The 17,662-nt window shown below is 43.4% G+C and overlaps 1 protein-coding gene and 1 long non-coding RNA gene across 11 annotated transcripts in view; one reads left to right on the forward strand and one right to left on the reverse strand.

The window, feature by feature from the left end:
- The window catches only part of ADAMTSL3 (ADAMTS like 3), a 200,811-nt gene extending 192,789 nt beyond the window's left edge, over positions 1-8,022 (reverse strand). For 2 of the 10 annotated variants that reach the window (XM_064517294.1, XM_064517286.1), the window contains exons 1-2: positions 7,596-7,725; positions 5,574-5,665 (exon numbers count right to left, since the gene is read on the reverse strand). In XM_064517294.1, the coding sequence (XP_064373364.1) occupies positions 5,574-5,665; positions 7,596-7,689 (186 nt within the window). In that variant the 5' untranslated portion in view covers positions 7,690-7,725. The other 8 variants (XM_064517288.1, XM_064517287.1, XM_064517290.1 and 5 more) reach the window with 8 other exon arrangements.
- Positions 7,156-12,261, forward strand: LOC112996054 (uncharacterized). Its single transcript, XR_010390741.1, has 2 exons — positions 7,156-7,826; positions 7,914-12,261. It is a non-coding gene; the product is annotated as an uncharacterized LOC112996054 (long non-coding RNA).
- Positions 12,262-17,662: the final 5,401 nt, after the last annotated feature.

A 17,662-nucleotide genomic window follows, 5' to 3' on the forward strand; every position in this document is an offset into this window, starting at 1 on the left:
TACGAATTACACTGGGATTGTTGAAGACAGACTGTACATGGCCACAGGACTTGGGCTCTATATGTGTTTGTGTCATAAAGCTATGCAAGAAATCTTTGGGAATAAATAGTACTTGAGTGTATTGCATCATACTATGCAAATGCTGTACTTTAGTGTTAAGTCAGTGTGTTGTTAAGATTTTATATAATTGATAATACTGATGATAAATACGTATAGAGGGCCAAATATAAATCTGCTCTCCCATCACTGAAATTAATATTTGCATTACCTCATTGCAAGCCATACGATATTTAGCATTTTCTTAAACTCTACCTCCTGCATTCAGGTGAACATACAGAACTATTTGAATCCTAATAATAACTGCAGATAAATGCTCAAATATCTGAGACCTACAGGTTCAAAAAGTAGAAGCAAACAAAAAGGACTCAAAGTATATGTTCTTTTGAAGACAAAACCATTATTTTAAATGGCAAAGTCATCATTTTTGCACAACTGGCAAAAGGGCTTTAATATCAGTACAACCAATCATGTACATTTTCTGCAGTGCAAAGGCAGGAATGGAATTTGATGCACTACACAAAACTGATACCTCGGCACAGCTTATCTATATGCCCCAATTTGGTAAGGAATAGGAAGGCTCCAGCTTCACCAAGCAGACCTGAATGAGTAATTATCAGTGACTAAGCTTTCAAGTATTTACTAAAACCAAAGATCATCCTCCAGCTATTTGTTCATTAACTTCTTTTCCAAGAGAAATTAGGAGCCACTGGTTAGATCTCTCCCACTCTAGACACTGCTAGAGATTATTCCTACACTGAGGCTTCTCTAAAAATTTTTGATTTTGTGGCTATCTAGTTTTCGAACCAGCATTCTGCAGCTTTACGTACAATGAACTTGAGAACCTCAGCCTGATTTTTATCGTGACCTTGTCAGAAGTTACCGTCACAGTAAGCACCAATACCCATGTCTGAAGATGCAGCACAGAATACAAAATCTGGCTGGACATGGAGACTAAACCACCTTTGCCTCATCGGAAAGGGATCGGTTCAGACCATGCTTCGGCTGAATAACCGAACTTGATTTTCCTGAGTTGTATCAGTGTGAGCATCATATACAATCACTATGATAAAAATATTTACCCAAAAAAGGAAAACAAAGAAATGAGAGGATAAAATAACCCTTTCACTGATACCAATGGGACTCATGGTCATCTCCCAGAGTTGCCATAAATTTTCAATTCAAGTACATTTTAAAAAATAAGTATTCATACATAGTTTGTGACTTAAGTCACAAGACTGAGATTCATCACAAGTTTTCTGGCAATTCAACTCTTTTGGACTGTAAATTGGGGGCAATAGCAGTTCAGATCCTATGAGCACTGGCTGAGCAATCATTATTAGTCATAAATTCAAAGTAAGCTCAGGAACTTACATAAGTTTTCTGGTAATGCTGTCACTGAGTTACAAGCTTGTCAATAACATTGACTAAGTCAGAATACTCTCTACAGAGTCTCAAAAGTATTATTTGTCTCCAGGAAAGGCGTTTCAGTCTTCAGACAAAGAATGAAACCACAAGCCCATTGAGGCTGATGGCAAAACTCCAGACGGGTCCAGAATTTCAGCCTGCCTACAGAAAAGTGAAACCGCTTCAGATTTAGCTGTAGATTTGCAAATCTCACCCTGATATTTTTTATTAAGGTTACTGAAGGTTTAAGAATCCTCACTATTGTATGGCATGTAGATCACAATCTATTTTTTGAACATCAGCATGCAATACATTCAGTGATTGTAAAACAGTATTCCAAAGGTTTTCCACAAAGATGGTCTCCAAGTCCACTATGTCATATAATGGACATCAGATTTTTGGACCAACGAAACCTAACCTTAAAGACATTTACTACGTTGGTAGTTTTTGGCAGATCGGTTATGGCAGAATCATTTTGAATAAGATAATGTTTTCAGCATGTATATCTTCTGCATCCAAAATATCACGGATAGTTAAAAAACATAATGCATGCAGGGACTGCAGAAACATAAATCACAGAACCAACCAACAGTTTATTCAACGAATATGTGACCTATGAAACTTTCCTTTCCATAGAAATCCAGAGCTAACGCTTCTTAAATATCCAGACGTAGTGTGTTTGCTATCATTCTTTTCCTCAGACATTAGCAACGCCATGTCTTTAGAGATAAAATGGACCAACTCAGAGAAGGCTTAGTGAGGACAGTAGGAACCTAAGAAAATATCAGTGTATTGCTGCTTGGGAAACAACATACCAGAGAATAACTCTAAAATGAATCCACATGTAAAATTCTTGATGATACCTTTTGTCTATATGAATCTGCTAGCAATCACTTCTTGCTGCCATTAATCCATTAGTAAGGATGTACAGATATATGTTCTTACATATATTTCATAATATAACAGTATCTAGCTGAATGTTATCACATAAGGGTTATCATATGAGGTTAGGAAAGAGACTGGTACCAGGCCGAACATCTTGCAGTTTCAATTACTAATATATAGCCATATCTGCTCAAGAGATAACTTAAAGAGCATAATTGCATTTAAATACATCTATTTTGTTTAACTCACCTCCTCACCTTCTATCATATGAGAAAAATAAAGCGCCTCTTAGGTCTTTGCAGTAATTCTGTTCACATACTTAGCAATAAGTACACATGAATATTTAAATCCAAGGACAAGGACATAGCTAGCTAATGTACACAAATACGTTTACTTTGTGGAATACAATAACCTCTTGGAATAGACTCAACATTTCAATCTTCAGAAATGATGAAATATTCCATGTTGCCACTAGTGTCTTTTTCATTTAAAATTTCTTAAGAAAAAACATACAGCTATCATTCACTTGAGTTAACACTGGCTATAGGTCAATGCAGTTCCCCTCCCTTTAACTGCATGGGTGCAAGTCAGAATAGTTCCCCTGACTGCAAAAGAGCACAGCCTAGGCCTGGCTCATAAGCAGTCTCTAACAAGCCAAGTTTATGCCACAGCTCTTGATCACAGAATAGATTCAATGAACAGGGAGCTCAGCAATGCCCCCCTAGTAAACTATTCACTGGGTTATCCTACAAAATTGAAGTAACCTACTAGCAGAGAGACTAATCTGCCCGTGACAAAACGATCTTGTCATAAACTTGAGACACGGCATGCCTATAAGGGCAGAGCTTAGCTAAACACTGTACAGAGCTTTTTACCACGTTACTCAAGAATCAGAAAGAGCTCCTGTAACCAAAGTTAACTTTCATTTCTTCTCAGCAACAGCTACCTCTTTTTCACAACTTCTCATGTTAAAGTTTTTCTTGCGTTACATTCATACCACATTTCCACCACATTCTTTTAAAATGGTCATTATTTTACTCTGTACCTGCCTCCAGCAGGATGAAATTAATCAGTCGCACATAAGTGACATGGCATGGGCTTGTGACCTTGCCCAGCATCCAATTGTTTCTAATTGATTAGCTCCAGATATAAGCACTTCAACAGCCAAAAACAACACAAGTGGAAGCTATGGTACAATATTAGGGTAGAATGACTGTGTGTGGTCCATACAGTATGGCCCCAAGCAACCAATTAAAGAATTAATGGTTATTGGATACCAAAAATGTTATGTTAAATACTATAAAATATCTGTAATGTGACTAGAATTGTGATAAAACACCTAAAATTTAGGAGCAGAAGGGCCTCCTACAAGATCGGGGTTAAGTGCTAATGACTCAAATATGCCAACTACATTAGCTTTTATTTAAAAGGACAATCAAGACCAAAAAAATTGACCTAGATTGAAATGTTCATGAAGCTACCTATAATAGCCTATTGATTATTCCAATGTGTTTGGGTTGTTTTTATTACAAAAAGACAAGTGAAGCTATGCCAAACCATTTGTGGAGAAGATGAAACTATGCCACTGCTGGTTCCAGTTCTAAAATGAAAGAAATATGAAAGAAAAATTATAGAAGAAAAATATTATAAAAGAGAAAAAGTTGGTCTCTTCATAACCAAAAGGCCCAAACACAAAGCTGACATTTCCCTTCCCTGTACTTCTACTCTCATCTTACTCAGAACTATTAAGTGAACTTTACATACCACTTTCTGAGCGTTTTATAGGGCAGGTTATTACAAAGTCACTCAACTGCTTACACACAAAAACAGAGAACAAGCACAGTAAACCAGTAACATTTTGTTCTTACAGAAGAAACAAACAGATACAAAAAGCAAAGGAAGAGCCCGCTGCTCTCCTAGCAGCATGGACATGCACTGAATGCAATATGTTTTACTGCACAATTAATAAGAATCTAATAATTCTGACTTAGATGGCGAGTCCATTACTCATAAAAAGTCACAGTGATACCAGGTAACCAGTGTACTTTCAAGAGCAGCTAGTATAGACCAAGTATAACACAGATATGGAAGGCATTCATCGACAGGCATCCCCCCCCCCCCCCCATCAAATGACTCACAGCACACACTGCACTCAACGGTGCTGCTGAGCAGGAGTCAGAGCCCCATTTCCCCTCCCTTAAATCCCAAAGAACACCCCAAATGGATCATAGCTTACTGAGCTGTCCAGTCTGTCCAGTACAGTCTCCTGTTTCTTCATATTACTTTTGAATTTACTTTTGCCTGTTGCATTATACCACTCTTCAGGATGTAGGTTTACATAAAACCCAACACAACAGGCTCCAGTTTGAAACGACTATTCCTCAGCACTGCTATAGTACACACAGTACGTAATGCTAAGGTCAACAGTATCATTGATGTCATTCAAAACCATTGTCATATTGCCAAAAACTGCTACACTAAAGCCTTCAGAAACTGGTACTGTTCATTTCAAAAAGTTTTTCAGTTTACTTAGCGGTCTTTATCTAAGGTTTTCTTGATTTGGGTGTATTTAAGACTGAAGAATCCTTGAAATGTCCTGTACTGTGGGAACCATCAGTATAGAGGATGACATACTATAACAACATCTCTGCTGCATGCCAGCGCACCGTATTTCTTGAAATACTCACTTCTTGGAACCCATTAGGCTCATGTGTCAGCAATAGATCAATTGGCAGCCATGGCCTTCCTCCATGGATCCTGAATACATTGAACACTTGAAGCAAAGACCATCTCGCAAACCCCCAGAAAGATACTCACTGATTTGCAAAAGCTTTAGATGTTTCTGCCCAGGTATTCCTACAACTCTTGTCACTTACAGTATCTTAACATTTATCAAGTGCTAAACCTCCTGGGGTAATGAGCAACTGTGTTGCCTTGAAAAACCTCAGGTATTACACATCTGGCAAGATCTCCCTTTGGTCCCCAGGTAGTAAAATCAGGTACAATGTTACTAGGAAGAGAGAAAATAGCAGTTTCCCACGTGGATGTCTTTGAAATTAGTTTCAGTGACAGAAAAAATGTGTTTTCCCTGTCATTGTAGCCCTTTATTCACAAAGAAGTTGCTTCAGCAGGCTTCTATTTAAAAAAAAAAACAGTAGTAAGTGTGCAGTAAGATCATCTGAGAAAGGATGAGCCATGACAATAGCAACAAGTTCATTACTTACCTGCAGACGAGCACAGACAGCAATGGCAAGCCAAGTGATCTCCCAGGAGAGCCCTGTGGCTTTAGGGCTGGCCATCCTCGTGCCTCGGGGCTCTGCTGAGAGAGATTTTTCAAGTTACAAACAAAATCAAGCAAGCTCCGCCAAAATCTCAGCAACTAAAGCAAACTGGGCAAAGGGATGGACCTGGTCCTTGGAAGAAACGCAATGCAAACACGGGAGCTGCGTGCTGGCCAGCAAGGCAGGCTCAGATCGCATGCCATGAGCACAGCCTGCAGGGTGAGGTAGCTCCAATTAGGGAACAGGGCGGGGGCTGGGGAAGCTAGCAACAGGGGGCAAGTTTGATTCTCTCCTGAACGCAAGTCGGTTTATCAAATCACCCTCCGGTCTGAGTCTCCAGAAAGCACAGTCCAGGGAGCAAAGGATTTCTGATGCACCATTTCAGCACCATCGCCCACGCAGAGCTGAGCGCTCAGCCCTGGGACTTCAGCCGTTTACACTGCTTTTGGAAGCTCTGCTTCCAAGCAGCTCAGAGACAAAGTGAGCAAGGGAGAGAAAAAAAAAAAAAAAGCCCATGAATTTAACGGTCACCACCAGTTACAGGGCCAACGTTGAACTGTCAGCCGCTCTTACTAAAAACGTCAATTTAAATTTACCAACAGGAAAAAGAAATATAATAATGCAGCTAATGTTGCTGATTCTTAGTATCAGTGCATCTCTCTGCTTCAGACTGCCCGTTACCATAGCGATCCCATAAAACAGCGCAGGTTCCACACACCCGCGTACACGGGCGCACAGACCGCTGCCCGCCGCCCCCGCCGCTCTGCAAAGCCCCCCGGGGAACGCAGCTCTCGCCCGCAGGAAAACCCTCCTTCCTAAGAGACGAGACGTCCCGAAGGCGAACCAGCTACCCGGAGAGCTCAAGCACCTGTCAACTCACTTAATGAAGATCCCTTACAGAAACAAGGCTGCTTAAAAAAAAAGGCAAATAAGAAAAAGGCACCACCCCCCAACCTTCCGCACTTTGGATGCTTTGGTCCTTCAGAAGTTTTAATCGACCACGTCCGCTGGAGGAGGAGGGCTTCCCTCTCCCCCGGCCGGGCATTGCCCAGGTCCGCCCCGCCACGCCGCAGCAGGCGCGGGCACCTCCCGGGTGCCGGTGCCGGTGCCGGTGCCGCCGCCCCCGCGGGGCTTTGCGGGAGAGCCGCGCCGCCCGCCCGAGGCCCGAGAAGCGCCGCCGCCCGGCCCGGCCCCGCCGCAGGGCGCCGTGCGAGGGGCGCCAGCGCCGCCGCCGCGGAGGCTGCTGCTCCCGGGGGCTCCCGGCGGCTGCCGGCAGCGCCCCCGGCCGCGGCCGCGAGGCTCCCGCCGGCGCTGCCGGCTGCCGCGCTCACCCACCTGGCGCGGCGCCGCGGCCCCCCGCGGCCGGGGCTGGGGACGGGGCCGGGGCCGGGGCCGGGGCTGCGGCCGGGGCGGGCGGGCGGCGGGTCCGGCGCGGCGGCAGCCTGCTCGCCGCTCGCGGGGCAGGGAAAGCCTCGCCTGCCGCTGCCCCGGGGATACGGCATCGCGCATCACGAGCCGCGGCCCCTCCCTCACGCCAGGCTCCAGCCCACCGCCGCACGTTAGCCAAGGTCCTACGGGCTGCTGGCAGCGGGCCGCCCCCGCCGCCCGGCCCGGCCCGGCCCCGCGCAGCGCAGCGCAGCGCGGCGCGGCGGCGCCCGGGCGCCTCCACCTGCGGCGCGGGGCCGCGGCCCGGCCCGGCCCGGCCCGGCCCCCCCGGCCCGGCCCGCCGCCAGCGGGGCCCGGCTCCCCGCGCCGCGCCGCGGAGGCGCTGCCGCAGCCGGCCCTGCCCGGCGCCGCGAGCCGGCAGCCGCGACCGAGCGGCGGCGCTTCCCCGGAGGGGCGAGCGGCTACCGCGGAGCGCGGGCAGCCCCCGGGCCTGGTGCGGCTCGGCTTCCGAAAGCGCAGCCGTGCTGCGGCTCGTCTGCAGGCAGCCCTCTCGGTACAGCTGCAGGGCTGCTCACCCACCGAGGCGGTCTTTAATCATGCTGCCCTCTACGAGATTCCTAGGCTTCCTACTGCAAGTCTGAGCAGACGCCTCACACGACAGCTTTCGCCGCATCCCCTCTCGAGGCTGCTGGGCAGCAGCTCTGTAAAATCCTCTACCTTTGCGCTAGAGCTTCCGCGGATGTCGCAGGCTGTCTCCGAGTCTGCACAAGAGCAACACACCGAAGAAGGGCCACTCTCCCTGCCACCGAGGTCAGAACGATGCGCCGGGGAACTAAACCTAACCCATGAAGAGTTTGCTCAAATATGTTGCACTGGAAACTTTTCCAATCTCTTTAGGTTTCTCACCCGCCCGGGGAAGCGCCTCCTCCATCGCTAGGAACAGAGTGCCCTCTGCCGAGAGCAGCCTGCCGAGGGAGCGCCGGGGCAGCGCGGCCGGGCGGCGCCCCCGGGCAGCGCTCCCGCCCCGCGCCCGTCCCGCGGCTCCCGGCCGCCCCGGCGGCGCGCAGCACCCGCCCGGCTCGGCTCGGCTCCCTCCACCCCGCCAGCGCCGCACCGCGCGCTGCCCGGCTCGCCCCGGTTTGTGCATTATCATGGTAATAGCCTGTGCAGCAAGTCAGAGTACTGCTAAGGGCCTGATCTTTTCCTTTTTTAATAGTAGTCAGCTGATACAGGTCGAAGTTAAGTACACTCATCTTCTGAAAACCTTTGTTTTCCACCCATTTCAACTGCTAAAGTTACAGAAGCTACATAGTCCTTTGTGACTTCAGTCAGGCCCATGCAATTCTCCATCTTCAGATAAGATACACAGGTGCAATCAGCATATACTTCAGACTCGATTACATTATACAAGTGGGTTTAAAACTGGAATTTAGCCATTAGGTCTACTATAAAATCTCAAGTTTCCTGTCCCCAAAATATGCATGGTAGCACTACAGGACAAAAACAAAAGACACCCACAACAGAATGATATTGACCCTAAAGACCTGACAGCTAGTTAGGAACGTGCAGTTTGCACGATCTCTGTTTAGAATAGCACTTCTCTTTAAACAATTATTTAGCCCTCTTAAAATTCAAAAATCTCCCCTGGATCCCTAAAACAAGGGCTGCAGAGTGGACATTAGTTTGTTAGATAGGCATATTTAGAAAAACGTACCTCTGCAGGTGCCTGTTTGTTCCTAGTAGTGACATTAGCCAGCGATTACATGGCAAGGTTTGGCCCTGAAGTTCTAACAGAGTTTTCCAAATTTGTTTCCTTGTTTTGCCCTTTTTCAGCACTACTCAGTGTTCTACTTTCTCCTTGCAGCTTACTCAGATTCCTCCCCACAATGCCTAAGTCACTGCTCCGGGTAGAGCTCTACATCATTTGGCTGTGTGAATCCCTTTTCTCAGGTACAGTGATGCTATAAATCTGCGAACCACAAAGAATAATCAAACATCAGAATGAGAGTCTTAAACATTTGTACTTCTGCAAAAAAATCTGTGGAAAGAATAACAGGCAGGAGCATAGGCTAGACAGCTCGTATGAGTAAACAAATTCATCAAGTTCAGTGAGGCTGCTGATGCCTCTCATACACACATAATTCCTTGCATGATCTTGGCTTTAGGTTACAGAGTCTACATCTGAATTTATAGCATGTTTAAAAACAGACGTTAACACCTGCGAGCATTATCCACTAGTAAGATCTTAAGAAAGCAGCATTACAATAAATAATGCTAGTACATTATGGATTGGTATTTGATAAACCTACCTGTGAAAATTAACAGTGATAAGACAAATGTCTTGCCCAAGCCACTCAAATGATGGCATTGCTGATCCCATTCTCCCCCACCATCTAAGGTCTGGTTGTGCTTCTATTACGCTGAAATCTTCCTTTTTGTGAGGAAGATGAGTACCCAGGAAATAACAGTATTTGGAACATAAAAGTAACCTAGGCATACTGCTTTAAATTCAGCAGTTTTCTGACAGTTTTTAACAGGGCATTTTCTTATGTGAAGCTCCTTCCCACCCAACACCAATTTGTTACCTCCTTTACTCAGTTGCTTCTCAGCCTCATTTAGCCCTCTGCCTCTTTCTACACACATTATTGCTCTCCTGACTTCCAGTGAACCTGGAAGCTTGGGGATTTTGACTCTTACTGGGGATCCTTTGGCTACCTCCTTCTGCTGAGCCAAGAACAAAACCTGGCTGAAACCTAGAGCTCTGGGCTTGACCTGTTTGACAGCAACAGGTACAGAACTCCCAGCCCCTGCAGCTCCACGGCAGACTCCTGCAATATATACCCTGAAGTTAAAGGCCAGGAGCTTCCAGGTTCTGGAAGCCAAACTTTCATCCCTGGAGAAGCTCGTCAGGAATCCTGGAAAAACTGATTGAACATTGCAGTTCAAAATAAAATCACCATTTTCTAAGGAAACATTACTTCCTTTCTGCCCACTCTGTCTTGACTGCACGGAGCAAACTCCTCAAGGCAGAGACTATCATTCTACATCTATTATACTGTGCTTGTACAACTCCTCATCCAGTGTCAAGTCCTTAGGCATTACCTTGTCTGTGTGATGAAACTGCTATTAATCTTCTACCTCAATTTCTAATTCCCAGTTTGCCACATTAGTTTTGCAGAGTTGATACAGGATTTCTGAATGAGAAGCTCTAGTGATAGTCTTTACAGTCAGAGTTCACATGCATAATTCCTATATTTATCTCTTGTCATGAGTAATTTTTTTATTACACATATGCTTTTCCTTCACTGAACTCTAAAATTCACATCATTTAGGTGCTTTAAATGACAATTGTAAAGCCCTTACTGTTCATAAAATTGGGAAATATGGACATTTACACTTATTTCTTTGAACATAATCATGATCTTGTCCACCCATATAGTTGGCATGGTGTCTCATGAGGAAGCCAGCTGGAAATGCAATTACCTTATCCTTTGTTTTATACTGACTTAAGACCATGTGCCTTCACTATTGAAAGTAACTATGAAATATGTTCTCATTTTTCATTCAATTTCAACAGAAATTTCCAACCAACTCAGTGTAAACAGAAAAAAGAGGAAAAAGATCCTGTGAGATACAGTAAGCGCAAAAATGAAGAAAATTAAATCTCTGGTCTGGTAAACAGAAAACTCTGTTCAGTCACAAGACAACCATCAGATTTCACTCTTAGAGAATACTATCACGAGACCTTCACATCTAGGAAAAAGTATGTGTCTTTATCTTTGCCCTGAAAGGCAGGTGCACAGTCCTCCTGAGCAGACTCCACTTCTATATAAATACTCTCTCAAAGCAAGCTCAGCTAAGCCAGTCTGATGATCATGAAGACCATTTTTTCATTATAATGGAAGTCTACACTACTTAGGGAGAAATGTTTGGCTAAACTACAAATTTAAAATCTACTGAAACACTGCAGAATAACATTTGGCTCATAAATCAGGATTAAGACTAATACCAAAGCTGGAGGTATCCTGCCAAGGCCCCATGCAGAAACTGAATTTTGGTTTGAGACCTCAGAGTTATCAGTAACAGAGCTGCACCTGATTGACTAATAAAAGGAAAATGTTAAATTTCCTGTAACTAGAGCCATGAGATCCCTGACACAGTATAATCAGTTCTTTGGCCCTGCACTGTATTTGTACAGGGTGCTTGTTTACTTTGAAATAACAAGCTCTCTGGGGTGGAGAGCAAGCATGCACTGTCACACTTCACAAATACGTTATACTCTATAAAGCGTAAAACTTGTCGGTATAAAGGTATAAAGTTCAACTGCAGTACTGCACCTTTGATTTCTTGGAGTCATGGAACCCCCTGTGCTCCATGTTGATCCTTACCCCAGGCTTTGGAAAACAGCTCCATCAGTAAGTGAGGGGGGAAAAAAAGAACTCTGGTAGCTTATAGAGCAAAACACACTGCTTACATGTAAATATCTACATGTTATAGAAGACAACTGCTGTTTTTCTCTCAGTTTGTTTAAAAATGAATCTTACATCAACCCACACAATATGCACAAATGGTCACCATTTCAAATACTTGAATATTTGTCCATTCTTGTATCTCAAATTCCTTTTTATCCGTAAGCAAAACCTATGGCTCATTTGCATACTTATGATCCTGTACAGCAGTAGTAGATGCATTAAATTTCATGACTGCTCTTTCCAGAATAAACACATCTTGATTCAAATGTCATATACTTGCTTCTTATTGTAGTTCAGTGCTCATAGACCTAACTAAAATGTTAGAAATTACATTTCAAGATCAATTCATAACATTTACATGATCATTATGTGGCAAAGCTATGCCCAGATAGATTCAGGTGATTGTGTGCACAACTTAAATATGAACTTGTATCAGTGAAGATCTGAATGCAGATAAGGCAAAATGAAAAGTATTGCAGATGCAAAGTATCTTAGCTTTGTTTACACATAACTGCATTAAGAGATTTTTTCTTTTTATGGTTTGGGGGGGAAAAAGTACATTCCCCTTCCTCACTCCTCCCCAGGGCTGGATATATCAAGTTTCTATTCATGAACCTACTTACAACTTTCTTCTCATGCAACAGTAGCAGTGATCTATTTTCTGAGTCTTTGATGCCTCTTACTTCTGTGATTTAAGAATAAAATGTTCTTGAGAACACCAGTGTCATGTGAAGCATGCAACATTTGGTAAATAAAGAGGAGCTCTGAGGAAATCAGTTGTGTTGCAAGTCATGAACAAGAGACAGACAAAGGTCAGCAGGATAATCGTTTTTTCCAAGGGGACCCTTACAGTGAAGGTAGCACGAAGGGTAAGGAAGAAGGACGTGGTCTACATCTCACAAGGGAACTTCTGCATATCGCTATATGAGTGATTAAAAATACAGACAAATAGAGAAATGGAAGAGGACATATGCAGGCAGCCAATAAAGTGAGACAGCAAAGCATAAGGTTAGAAGCAATACATGAGATATCATTGGGAGGAATGGCAATGACTGAAAGACATCATGGTTCTGAAAGCAGATGAATGGCTCATATAGGAAAATGCAGCAGAGCCAAAGGAAGTAAGTGGGTAACAGTCAAAGTAGATGTTATAAAAAAAAAAGTCCCCAACATGAAAGTGAGGCCATCTGAAAACTGTTGCAGAAGATAAGCAGCAGCGTGCATATGTTTGGCAGTAACATGAACAAAGTTCACACTTTCTCACATCCAGTCTGTGTGTCAATACAAAGACAAAAACTTTAACAACCCATAATGTAAAATGAGATATTAACAGAGGATCCCCAGGTCTGTCTATACTTCGCATTGAATGTAAACTTCAGGGTGAAAAGCAAGTTTGAAATTCATTTTTGATTCTCCTCTTCTACTTGCCAACTTCTTTTGCTTGCTATGTTGAGAATTGCTCTAGTTTAAGTTGCACACTTAGTCTTCATTAAGAGACTGTACTGTGAATCATTACCAAAGAAAAAGTATCCTTTCTCCTCAGCAGAAAGGCCACTGCCCAAATGCTCCATGTTGAGTGAGGTATTGGGTCAAGTGAAGTAGTAGTGGGATAAACTCTCTGCTCTGCAAAACGTGTTCAACTAATTTCAACGCAGTAATGTTGTCTGGATATAAAAGATGACACAGTTTTGTTATTATATTCTACTAGGCGATGGAAACGATTTTGTTTCCACAAGGGACTCAGATTTGACTTGCTCTGGTGGATCAGAGGAGATTCCTGGCTCCTGCAGGAGCCAGCAAATGTACTAGTTATTCTTATTAACATTCAGCGATGACATAATTGAATACAGTCTATTTGATAATTAACGAGGATAGAAAGGTTTGCAGAATTTGGAGGATGGAGGGAAAAAGCCTGTTAATCAAGATTCTTATTTTAGAGCTATCTAGTCACTGAAAAAAAAGCTTTATTTCCTTCTTTATTGTATCCGTTACCCTATGCTATGAGAATTCCTCATGGTCTGTGACATTTCTTCAAATTCTGATACTTACATTATTAAAGTCTGTAGACCAAAATTATATTTCTGCATCACGCAGGAGCTAAGACCTCTTCCCCTCCCAGTTCTGCATAGACATCCCTATGGAAACTGATGCACATTCTACATAAAACTGGAAAAGAGAAAACATCTACAGACAGCGAGCCACATTAGTCATACCTGTATTCATATAAAATGTATATCTGTACAGCTTCTCGGTATTTGTATATGAAAATAGAGTTTGGCCACTGGCATCTAAAAATTAGAATAACCTAACAGGACCTTACAAGGTGTCACCCACAAAATATTACTATCATACATATCTTCCATATTTCACATTTTTCCAGACAATCCATTGTTTAATTATGTACTGGATACTTGATCATGCAACAAGCAATTTCATGAACAGTTTGAATGCTATTTCTAGTTCTTTACCGATTGTTGACTTACAGGATCTATGAAAGGAAGGCTGTTGTCCCACCACAGGCAAAAGCCACAGTAAGCTGACTGTGACCTGCCTGCTTAGCTTAGCTAAATAATTAGGGGCATATGGTGAAGTACTACAGAGGAGGCTCACTTGTGGAGATACATGTTCTGTAAAGGACATCTCCATCCATGCATATTACAGCCCATGCTATAGAAACAGTAATGGTCCTTTCACCCCTTCACTCTTTTGGTGGGAGAGCACAGATTTTCTCATGGAGTTTCCATTTCCACTCCAATAGGGTTAGCAATAATCTTATTAATCCTTACCAGGCTAACGGGACCCACAATCTGTCTTCATTAGCTCTAGACACATGTGAGTCACTAACATCTGCCTGCAAATAGACTGTTTGCCAAAATGCTTATTCAGCTATCCTAATGCAAAGTAATATCAGTCTTCATCTGAAAGAAAACAGTACTATTGTATGTACAGGCTCCTTAAGCCATGACAAAGACTGAAGGCTGTCCAGTTTAGTTTCCAAAGAATGCTTGGGAAGAGACACTCTTGAATGAAGGAAAATGATTGCCAGAGAAAGAGTTCTTCTAACCTTTTACTGGTTTTCTGTTGTCTACGCTACCTGCATCTACTCTTACTTATATATATATATCTCTTACTATATATATATATCTTACTCTTACATATATATATATATAAAACTTTTTTTTTAATACATTAACCAGCCCAGCCTGCTTACAATGCATAACCTTAAGTTTGTTTAAACAAACACTTAAAAAGTAGACACATATCCAAATATTTCATGTCAGGTCACAAAAAGTCTAAAGAAAGTCCCTACTTCTATCAGTAAAACCTTACTCAAGTCTTTAACCACTGTCACTATAACAAATGGTAATACAGGAAGACATTTATCAGAGAGCAGCAAGGGCCAGCTTCTCCCTAAGGACCAGGGGCTGAGAGCGATAGCTCAGCCAGCAGTGCAGGGGCCTCCCCAGCCAGGGCCCCCTCCTACAACTCCCCAGCAAAGGATCAGGGCAGCAGCAGCAGCCAGGGTTAGCTGAGAGCCCAGGGGACCAGGCAAGTCTGTGGTGACGAGGCAGGTCTGAGGTCAAGCCAGGGAATCAGTCTGTGGGCCAGCAGGGTCCATAGCCAGGCACAGCAGTGACAGAGCTACAGACAGGCACCCACAAGAGAGCTCAGCGTGCCCAAGGCTGAGCTGAACTGGAGCTGGGGAGCCCGCGGGCAGACGTGTGGCTGCAGGCCCCACGGGAGGCTGCTTAAGGTCACTAAGGCCTGCTAATGTCCTCAGGTTCCTGACAACATTGCAGGATGGACTAACAGATTGCTGACACATGAGTAGGACTGGTTAGAAGACACACAGTGGTAAAGGGAAAAGGCTAGCAGAAACTTTAGTTAACTTTTTCCTGGTTTTCACTTTATTATTGTATTTTTTTCACTTAATTTCACCAGCTCAAGATCTGCTTAAGATGCTGGAAGAAAAATTCACAAATATTTTTAAAGTTTTTTTTTCCTTTCTACTTTGTGGATTCTGTAAGTATTTTCCAAATCTCAGAGATCTACATTTTCATGCAAATGGATTATTTGCAGAAAAACTTTTACTCTACTTTAGTCTTGGATATATGCCTTTTGCCATAATTTTTCCTAGTACCCTCTATACTTTTTCTTAATTCTGAAACATTCCTGACATGCCTTTATGCTGAAAACAGTATGAAAAGATGGTACAGGCTTATCTCTGCAAGAATTCCCCGGTTACATTTGTGGCCCAAACAGGATAGACTACAGTCTTAGTCAAAGACAAAAATGTCATAAAAAAAAAATCAGTTACTGAGTCCCATCAGATGTTCCTTAAGTTGCCTTCTTCTGTTCTTGCACAGGGAGAGTAGGTGAAGAACCTAATAGCTAAAATCAGCTTATACTATTTTTGAACCATCTCTTTCAACAGTTTTTGTTTGCTCTGTTACAAAACCTTGGCAGGCAAGGAAAATATTCTCAGAATAGCAGATTTCTTGCCTTGTTCTGTTTCTGTTCCAAATGCACACAATTGTATTTGAACAGCTGGCCAGTACATGCAACCTTCAAACATGACAATGACATACGATCACAGTGTTCCTTACAGAGGACTGAGGATTCGAAGCCAAAGTGCACCCTCAGATGTACACATCTTGGTCCTAGAGGTATATAGTCAGATTTAAATCATACTTGTTATTTTTCTTGACTTGAGTTTTCTATTGGCAAGGAAGAACAAACAAGTACTTGTTATAGCAAAATAAAAAACTGAAACTGCTTTGCAGGAAAGAATTTCCTGACACTGTTGCTAGGACAAGAACCAGAGGAGCTCAGTCTGGCCGTATATCATTACCGAACTACATATAGTTGTAGCGTCTTGAGATTTTGGGTTGGGTTTTTTGTGCAAATATGCTCAGCAAAAAGACTCAATGCACATCCATACTCTCCTGTATGAGCTCCTGTCCTGTTCACCTGCCACTAAAGAATAAAGCTATAAAGGACGCAGAGACACAGAGAACATAATATGCAAAAAGTTCAAGTAATGCAGCCTGAGATCAGAGTTTGACCATAACAGCCTGAGCGTACAGGCTAAGCTCCTGGCAATGCCGCAGTTTCAGGGGGAGAATGGCACGCTCCCAGACGGGCCTAGTGGGCAGAGCTCAGCCTGGGACCATGCTGGCAGCACGCAGTAACAGGATCTGAGATCTCCTAGTGCAATAACACAGCCTCTGATGACTCTCAGCACCTTTAGGACTCAGCAGCAAACAAGAAGTTTTGCTTTGGCTAGTAATGTAACTGACTAAATGCACCACAGACTATAGGCCTAGGTCGTAGATTAGCTAAAAAATAGGTTAAAGTTACCTAAAGAACTTCTCGACTATTTATACTTTGTACGCTTGGACAAAGGCTACTAACCTGGGTAGCAAGTAATATCAACCTAAGCTAAGCTCTTAACTGAAGTGTCCTCTAACTGCTCCAACAAACATCGTAATTCACAGTTATGTTAACGTTCAGAGATTTTTACTCTTACTCTTAATGAGATCAGTACAGAACCTGCTCTCTGAAAGGTAAGTGAAAATAAAAATCAAAATGAAAATAAAAAGGTCAATTAATTATTCGAGAAAATCAGCAACTACCACAGTACATGTCCTTAATAAAGAATGTCAAAGAATGATTTTTATAAAATGCAATTAGCATAAGTATTTGCAGACCACTTCAATGGTCTGAAATGGTCTTGATGCAGATTCCCTTTTCGCCGTCATTTTTCCCTTTTCTGCACACAGCAGCAGCTTTCAACTGCAACACTGCAGCACTGGTCTGGGTGACAACCACCACTGCCTGACCTAAAAGCTAAAAATGCCCACAAATAAGAAACGAGCAGGGACTAGCTTGTTTTCATCGAGTGAACAAAATGCAAAAACGAGACAGAAAGAGCAGCGCTCCGAGGCGGAGGCAGGCCCGAGTGCGAGCATCCCTGCGGCAGCGATGCTGCCTCCAAACCCGGGGTTTTTACCCCGGCCCCTTGCACCGCTTGGTAAAAATGCCGAGCTGCTGCCGCCTTCCTACCAGCTCCTGCCCGCCCTCCGCGAGCAGCACCGCTGGACGGCTGCGCCGCAGCAGCAATCATGTGCAAAACCGGAGCAAAAAAAAAAAAAAATTCGTGTTGTTTGTTTT

This window comes from Dromaius novaehollandiae, chromosome 10 (genome assembly GCF_036370855.1).
Source record: "Dromaius novaehollandiae isolate bDroNov1 chromosome 10, bDroNov1.hap1, whole genome shotgun sequence".
Taxonomy (NCBI): Eukaryota; Metazoa; Chordata; class Aves; order Casuariiformes; family Dromaiidae; genus Dromaius; species Dromaius novaehollandiae.